Here is a 9674-nt window from a genome sequence, read left to right as displayed (position 1 = left end):
ACCTATAGTAGACAGAGCACATATACAGTCATGTGTTTGTTTGTTTTTTGTTTGTTTTTTTGGAATTTCGCACAAAGCTACTCGAGGGCTATCTGTGCTAGCCGTCCCTAATTTAGCAGTGTAAGACTAGAGGGAAGGCAGCTAGTCATCACCACCCACCGCCAACTCTTGGGCTACTCTTTTACCAACGAATAGTGGGATTGACCGTCACATTATAACGCCCCCATGGATAAAAATATGAACATGTTTAGTGTGATGGAGATTCAAACTCGCAACACTCTGATTACGAGTCGAGTGCCTTAACTACCTGGCCATGCCGGACCGAATATATTAGTGGGCTGTAATATTACTGGATTTAATAAGAATTGAGTAACGAATAAAGCGCTGTTTTAGTTTAAAATTTAACGAAGCTATCGAAAACGTTATTAAATTTAAAAAGTAGTGTCGTTACTTTGAACTTAACGTGTTTAGTAACGTTTCTACCCAAAAGCGCTCATTGTGTTCTTTACGCTTAGCAACAAGAAAAAAACAACAAAACATACAAAATCTCGCTTCAAAACTACATCTGTGTTACTTTTGTCCACATAATTAATGACTGTTATTTACGTAACAATAATCTTGTTATTCGTTTTTTACTATAAAAAATATTAACTAATTCCAAGCTCAGACCAGAGGCAGGAGTAACAGCGAGATAGAGCCAGATTAAATATAGTGACCTACGTAGGATTTTATAATAAAAGTAAGTTGACCTGTAATTGTAAGAAAACGACTACTTGGCGAAAAATAGCCTCTTTGAACAAATTCTTGCAAATTTTTCACACATTCTGTTATTAAATAATTTAATCACTTTAATTTGTTTCTGTCTGTGAGATTAGATGTTGATTTCTTTGTATAAAATACTGCAGAAAAAACATCTGGTAATCTCAAAATAAATTCCAATTTTGGTTAAAAGATGACACCACTTTGTAATCTATATGAAACCAAGTGCTATCACTTTTGTCTAACCCAGCATTAATAAATATATAAAGTTAACATTAGTGTAATTAATTATCTAATGTAGCAGATTTGTACTGTACTTTCTACCTCTCTTTTAGAGCTACTGGAAAACAAAAGTTGTCATTTTAATATACTGTAACATATTACAAACAGAAAGAGGAAGTGACGTCAGAGTCATCACAGATCGAAGCTTCAGAGTTCTAAAGTCAAGCGGAATCTGAAGTTTGATAGTTATAAAATAATATGGCTGATGGTTTGGTAAACGAATTTATAAACTTCAACAAGAATTGTCGGCATCTTCTTCATATTTTGAAAGATACTAAAAAATATTTTGCCGAAATCCAAAGAAGTGGATACTTGGATAACAGTAAGTTTGTTTTGAAAATGACATGTTTTCTAGCAAATATTTGTATTTCAACTGTGGCAGTAATACTTCAGAGAGTTTGGTTAAGCACGAAGCTTATATACGATTAGTTATTTATAATTTGACTATCACGGGTATCGAAACCGAATGAAAGGTAGCGTTAACAGCCCACATACTTGCCGCTGTGCCATGGTGAGCATTTAGATTAGATTAGCACATGTAAGATATTTTAAACAGTATTTATAATTTTAGAAAAACATATGATTATTTTAAATATAATTTATATATATATATGTTTAAAATTATGTTGAAAAATTTGAACAAAATAAATTTAGGGGCTTAATTCATAATGTATTTGTTAAACAAGTTTTTAATATCATTACGAGCTCTTCGCTAGGCAAGAGATAAGTTAATTAGAATTGTACTTGTCCTTGTACTCCTTAGCCCTGGTGAGACCGCATAGGCGAAACGTGGGCTGAAACTAAAACGTTTTATTGTCGTTGTGTGGAGAGTAAAGGTAGTGTTTTTTCTAACTTCTTTGCTCAATGATTAAAATATCCATATGATAAATAGAACAATGAAGAATGTTGCGTAACGTGCAACAATTGTACCACAAGCAGAAAAATGTTCAATAGATAATACGTTACATCAACTAAATAATCATATCTATACACGTGGTTAATTATTACGAAATACGAAAAATGCATTTAAAATAGTAAATTGTCATTACAGGTACATACAAATTCATACTGAATATGAAAAAAGAAACATTTAACTAGTTCAAATGAACGAATTATTACAAACACAGTTAATCAATTCACGGCACAATGCTAAAACAAAATATTTTTATTCTACAACACCCTGGTGCGGTCACCATTCAAACTTTGTTTGGTCCATAAATTCTTATTTTAATGTATTTGGTTTTCTGTATTAAATTTCTCATGATAAGTTGTGACACAAAGTTATATTTTGTTTTAAGTATTGCATTTCTGTTAGTTATACACATTGTATCCTGAACTAATTCAACTTTAACCTCCCCCCCAATGACACAACGGCATGTCTATAGACTTAAACGCTATAATCCCTGTTTTGATACCCGTAGTGGGCAGAGCGCAGCGAATCCATGGTGCTGCTTTGTGCTTAACATCAGTCAATTTGATATTCGGAATAATTTTATGCACGCGTAAATAACATTTGACTTCACTTGTAGTTTTCTTTATAGTTGATATTATGTGTAGAAATAATCAGACTTAAGGAGGTTTCGAGAAACTTAAAGAAACTACAGCAAACTTTGAGAAGCGCAAAAATGAAACCGAATAAGCTTACAATCTTCATCTGAAATTTAGAAAAAATGTTTATGATTTTTAGTCGATACAAGCTTAATTGTAAATGAAGAAAGATTTAGTTTATTTTATGATGTTAAAAAATTTGTAGAGTTTTGTTCAGTATTAGTAACTTGCGCAAATCAGAATTTCGCGCAAATCTACTCGAGGGCTATCTGCGCTAGCCGTCCCTAATTTAGCAGTGTAAGACTAGAGGGAAGGCAGCTAGTCATCACCACCTACCGCCAACTCTTGAGCTACTCTTTTACCAACGAATAGTGGGATTAACCGTTACATTATAATTCCCCTGCGGCTGAAAGGGCGAGCACGTTTGGTGTGACCGGGATTCGAACCCGCGACCCTCGAATTACGAGTCGAACAAATTAACACACTTCGCCATGCCGGGCCTGTTAATAACTTCAAAGAAATTGATTCTAATGAGCTTCTGAAGACTGTACAAAAAGTAAAATAAAAGGAAAGAGAATAGATGATATTTGTGAACTTTTATGTGCAGAACGTAAATTAATATGAAGAAATAAAAATTGAAACACGACAGGAAGCAACTACTCTTTCCTATGATTACACTTTAGCACATAAAACCATTTTTCATAAAAGGAACTTCTTACCTTCTCAGCAAAAACTTGTACCTGTTCAATCCACTAAAGTTGAGGGTTTAGAAAAAATCTAACTCGTCTTGTTCCAAATCTTCAGATAGTCAGGATGAAACTTTGTCGAAATCATCAAGGTCTGCTTGCAATTTCTGTAAGAAACCTGATCATGTTATATCTGACTGCTGAAGTTTGATAACAAGAAAAAAGAAAAGAAAAAGAGGCAACATGGAGTGTGTTCATGTCCACATATGGACATAGTTTCACCAGATCACCCTATATTGTTGATTTGGCCACTGAGAAAAGGGCTGTTGTAATTAGGGAGGAATATAGATCTTTTGTATCTGTTGGTTCTGCGACTTTCAAGTGAATCAATCATTGTTGTTGGAACGTGTACTGCCTTTAGATTCGACTTCTGCTACTGGTGAGTCTATTATTGCTCAGGGTATTGAGAGTTGCTTTGTTAATGATCCTCTTCATAACAATTATTTAGCATCAAACCTCATTTCTGGAGCAGATATGGTTGAAGTAAGATCTTCTCTGCTGATTAAAAGTGTATCATTATTGTTGGAAAACAATTTGTCTGGGGGAAAAGTTATTACTGAACCCAAAATGGTTAGTGAACCAACCACTGTTTCATCTAAGGATGATGTTGTTGTTGGGGAGAATTCAGAAGTGTTTCCCTCGTGTCATGTGACTCAGGCTAAGAAAATAAGTCAAAAATAAATTATAGAAACGTATTCAGATGACGTTATCATACATTCTTTTCAGACAGTTTTTGGATCCTATAGGGATCTTGTGAATAATTGTCCTATTGACAATTCATTGGTTTATTGCATTTTTATTAATGTATTTTCATTGATTAATGCATGTAATGTACTCTGCGCAAGTTTCGCATGTTCTATAATTTTATAGACGATTCTCGAGAGTAAGAATTAACAATATACGAATATTGTTGCCAAGTGAATTTTTGATAATTTCGCCTATAGCTTATAAATCGACGCGTCAAGAGACAATATAATATTGTTAGTCTGTTACACTCAGTATACTATGAACCTCGAAAGCAATAATTATGACAAATGCTTATTAATCGGGAAACTGCAGATATTTAACTAGGAAAGTTTATAGATTTGGAATATTACGACGCGTTCAGTTTCAGAGAATTAACTTCGGGCGTTATTATTTCCACGAAGACATTAGATATCTATCTTCCTCTGTGAAAAGTAAGCTTGTTAAACATGACTAGAACTAGCAAGGATTTCCTTCAAATGAAGTGTATCAACATAAAAGAAATTTGTGCCTTGTGGACCTTGACCAGGTAAAAAGATTGAATATTGTTTGTGAGTTTGTAAATTTTTTTATACAGTAATTATTTGTAATAACCGTTACTATAAATTATGATGTTGTTTGTATATTAAAATATATTTGTATTAAAAAAGAAAGTTGTGTCTATCAATCTTGTTCAAAAACATCACAGATTTGATACATATTAACACTTAACTTCTAAAGTAAAATTAAAATTTCCGGGTATTTAAAATCATAATACGTAACGTATGTAGCATAATAAATCGAAGGATCGTCGGAGATAAATTATAATATGCAACATAATACATTTACACTTTAAAATCCCAAGAGCGGTCCCAGAACTGCCAATAAAAGTTATTTCCCCCATCCCCTAATTGACGTCGGAAATAGCTGACTTGAAGTCACGTAAACATCTTCACAGTTTTCATGCATATAAATGACATGTAATTTGACAGTATAACAGTGATAAAGAAAATGACTAACGTTCTTTTCCTCTATTTATCTAGTTTTTTTGTACATCTACTTTTTGTGTTGTTATAAAGTATATTTCATGTTTTGTTTGAACATGATTTGGCATGACGTTATGATGATATGTGATGTCTGGAAAATTTCCCATTCTCTTTTATTTGGATTTGACGTGGCATGCACATAAGATCTCGAATTTTCTGGAGACTTGGAGAAAATATTGTAATTATATAAAAGCAACAGAGTTAATTAGATCATCAGTAATTTTTTGATGAAACAGCAATTAGTTTGCGAAATTACAACTCTAAAATCCAAGGTTTGGATCCCTGTAGTGGACACATCACATAGCTCGATGTAGCATTACTCTAAAATAAAGAAAGATAGTTTGTCAGACGATTGGTTATTAAATCTATTAGTCAGCCAGATTTGAGTTTCACACTTACAAATGGATATTTAACAAGTAAGTAACTGTCAGACGATTAGTTATTGTGTTTGTTAGTCAGTCTGAATTGAGTTTCACACTTACAAACGGATATTTAACAAGTAACTGTCAGACGATTAGTTATTGTGTTTGTTAGTCAGTCTGAATTGAGTTTCACACTTACAAACGGATATTTAACAAGTACGTAACTGTTCAGTTTTATTTATAAGTTGAACCTATCAACGAGTGAGCTTATAAAGTTTCTGACTGAAGAAATGAAATGTTTTCCTTTTTGTTAAATGGACTGGATTTTCTATATTTAACCAAATAATAAAACAGAACCCAACCCACGATGGAAATCATTACACAGTGACCTCAGGAGCGGGATGGTATTTTTAGGAATTATAAAGAATCAATATCAGACGTAAAGATTATGGACACATGCTTGAAGTGGGAATGAATTTCGATACGAATTAAAGAAGAAGTAGAAAGACGTACAAGCAAAAATGGACAGAGCATTATAATAGCCTGCAAAAGAAAGATGTAGAAAATTGGAAGAAAGGGACAAAAATTAAATGAAGGCTAAGAAGAACATTATAGAATATTAAAAGAATATAAACAGCAATACTGGTTTAGTACAGAAGGATTATGACAATAAAATCAAAGAAGTTATAGAAAATTATAGGAAAGATCTTCATGGTAAGGTATATAAAAACTAAATTAACAAACACAAGATTCAAATTAGCCACATTTCTCTTTACAACCACCCAAAAACCAACTTCAAACATCATTAAACAAGAAAAGTGTGATAGGAGAACCAATATGATATGCACCTGTCACAACTATTTCTGTACTACGTAAGACTTTATAACCTTCCTGGACAATTCCAGGTATATCACTACCTGATCCAGTTCCAAAATTTAATTTACAATTTCATCAATGTCACCCATTTGAAAAAAAACAACAGATAATGCTATAAGAGACATATAAGCCTCAGTTTGAAATAATTTTTTATCTTGTTACTCATTTGAAAGGATCAGCTCTAAAATCTTTAAGCAGTCTCTTAGCTGCGATTCATAACAGCTATCAAACTAAAGTGTCTTCCTTATCAAACAGGATTGAAGCTGTATAGAAGAAGGAGTATGTGTGTTTTTCGTATAGCAAAGCCACAAAGGGCTATCTGCTCAGCCCACCGAGGGGAATCGAACCGAGGGAGACATACCGCTGTACTAGCAGGGGGCAAGAAGAAGGAACATTCCAAAGGAAAAATATTTAATCTGTAGTTAAACGAAATATTACTACTAATTTTTATTAACACAAAATTTGTGTTTCATATTTTCATTCAATCTGCTGACTTACATTGCAAAAGTTGATCCTCTATACATATGTTTTGCCCTTCCCCGAGTGGGCTATAATATTTCGTTGCTATTATGTTTAATATCGTCAACTTTAAGAGGATGTAACTCACAGTTTACATAAAATCCCTTGTTTCCTTCTTTTTAGTAAAATATTGCTATTAAAGAATCTATGACCCTATATTTCATAGAAATTTCTGTCATAAAAAATTTTTACACCTTACCTAACTTCAGTTATTCCAATAACAGCAACATCTTCACATACGACTAGTACTCCACTATCTTGCATTTCATTTTTATGCTTATAGAATTAATTTAAATATATCCTTAAAAATTATATATGGCATGGCCAAGAGGTTAAGGCACTAGACTCATAATTCGAGAGTCGCGGGTTCGAATCCCCGTCGTACCACACATGCTCGCCCTTTCAGTCGTGGGGGTGTTATAATGTAGCGGTCAATCCCACTATTCGTTTGTAAAAGTGTAGCATAAGAGTTGGCGGTGGGTGGTGATGATTAGCTGCCTTCCCTCTAGTCTTACACTGCAGAATTAGGGACGGCTAACGCAGATAGCTCTCGTGTAGTTTTGCGCGAAATTGCAAACAAATGAAAAAAAAAATCCAGAATTTCTATATAAGCAGTAACTCCTGATCTATTATTAATCAGCTTGTAATTATTTTATTGGTTGGACAAATTCTTGTCATCATAAAGCAATTCTTATTTATTCACGACTGTGAATGAAATACAAACCTGACGTATTTCTGCATGCTCGTCCCCAATTAAAGTGCAACTACACAAAAGAAGAAACGACAAATCAAAACAACAAAAAACCAATATACTGTAATATTTTGTAATCCCTGACGTTTATCGACCAGCGATTTCTTGTGTTTGTCATGAGATGGTCAAAGTTCAAGGGGCCTGGCATGGCCAAGCGTGTTAAGGCGTTCGACTCGTAATCCGAGGGTGGCGGGTTCGAATTCCGGTCGCACCAAACATGCTCGCCCTATCAGCCGTGGGGGCGTTATAATGTGACGGTCAATCCCACTATTTGTTGGTTTGTTTTGTTTGTTTGTTTTGGAATTTCGCACAAAGCTACTCGAGGGCTATCTGTGCTAGCCGTCCCTAATTTAGCAGTGTAAGACTAGAGGGAAAGCAGCTAGTCATCACCACCCACCGCCAACTCTTGGGCTACTCTTTTACCAACGAATAGTGGGATTGACCGTCACATTATACACCCCCACGGCTGGGAGGGCGAGCATGTTTAGCGCGACGCGGGCGCGAACCCGCGACCCTCGGATTACGAGTCGCACGCCTTACGCGCTAGGCCATGCCGGGCCCTATTTGTTGGTAAAAGAATAGCCCAAGAGTTGGCGGTGGGTGGTGATGACTAGCTGCCTTCTCCCTAGTCTTACACAACTAAATTAGGGACGGCTAGCGTAGATAGCCCTCGAGTAGCTTTGCGCGAAATTCAAAACAAACAAACAAATCAAAGTTCAAATTCTATCAGATGAAATCCATACAAAATCGACTTTTGGCAGAATTCCAAATTTTTTAGGGATAATTAAAACTATGTCGAGCTACAATTTCTATCCAGACTTGTGTATCAGTTTTGTATTTTATCACAATAAAAACTTTCAATTTCTTACCAATGTGATGCTGTTTTATTTCAGTTGGATTGTTATTATTATTATTATTTTTTAATAAATGTAATCTTCTTTTAACGATAGTGTGTGTGTGTGTTTTCTTATTGCAAAGCCACATCGGGCGATCTCCTGAATCCATGAGGAAAATCGTACTACTGATTTTATCGTTGTAAATCTGTAGACTTACCACTGTACCAACTGCATAAACACGTACTTCATATTTATATGTGACTTTTATTTTCTGCTTTCATTTACAGCGAATATAAGTTTAAGTGGTCCCGGTACCGTTAGGTTTAAGAAATATTTGTTTTGAAGAAGTACAAAAATATTTCTGTCAAAGAAATAATGGAGCCAACTGTGATGTGTGCAACCAATATTATACACTGTGTAAGTCAACTAAAATATTTTAATAACTTTATGAAATTAGTTCGTAAAGTATTCTGCCATTTTAATGCACACATTCTATTCAAAGTTCTACACTGTCTAAAATAGAACGAAATCAAACGTAGGATGGAAAAAAAACAACAAAGAAAACTTTGTTAAATTAGTGTTATTACCGGCATCAGTAGCATTTAGTTGTGCAAGAAAGGCGGTATGTCGTATCAGCAAACTATTTTGTCATGGTCATTTCACTTATGTTTTTATTGATACGGTGTTGGGTCTCATTGTACATTTTATAAACCAGAGTGAAATACTAAGCTTCATCCTCTACTTCCACTCATATTGGACACGGGCATGTGATGTAGGTACTTTTTATGTTTGTTTGTTTATTTTGAATTTCTCGCAAAGCTACTCAAGGGCTATCTGCGTTAACCGTCCCTAATTTAGCATTGCACGACTTGAGGGAAGGCAGCTAATCATCACCACCCACCGCCAACTCTTGTTGCTCTTTTACCCACAAAAAGTTGGATCAACCTTATAACGCCCCCACGGCTGAAAAGGTGAGCATGTTTGGCGTGAGGGGTATTCGAACTTGCGACCATCGGATTACGAGTCGAACGCCTTAACCCACCTGGCTCTGCCTGGTTGTGTGTTTTATGTCATTCCAACCTAAAACAAATATTTTCAAATGAACTGAAATGAACTCTGTTTTTTATCTCTATTATTTAGAGTAGCTTTTTGTATTAAAATATTTATGTTCAAATACTGAAGCTTCAGTTTGCACAAATTAGCAATGATGATTCGTATCTTTTACT

The 9674-nt window shown here is 34.6% G+C and overlaps 1 protein-coding gene across 2 annotated transcripts in view; it reads left to right on the top strand.

Annotated features, from left to right (window-relative positions):
- The first annotated feature begins 1175 nt into the window (after positions 1-1175).
- Positions 1176-9674, top strand: part of LOC143250562 (dual serine/threonine and tyrosine protein kinase-like) — a 75033-nt gene continuing 66534 nt past the window's right edge. The window contains exon 1 of one of the 2 annotated variants that reach the window (XM_076501301.1): positions 1176-1363. In XM_076501301.1, the coding sequence (XP_076357416.1) occupies positions 1240-1363 (124 nt within the window). In that variant the 5' untranslated portion in view covers positions 1176-1239. The remainder of the gene's footprint in view (positions 1364-9674) is intronic. The other variant, XM_076501300.1, reaches the window with a different exon arrangement.

Source organism: Tachypleus tridentatus, chromosome 5, assembly GCF_004210375.1.
Source record: "Tachypleus tridentatus isolate NWPU-2018 chromosome 5, ASM421037v1, whole genome shotgun sequence".
Lineage (NCBI taxonomy): Eukaryota > Metazoa > Arthropoda > Merostomata > Xiphosura > Limulidae > Tachypleus > Tachypleus tridentatus.
This window is presented reverse-complemented; position numbering and strand designations above follow the sequence as displayed.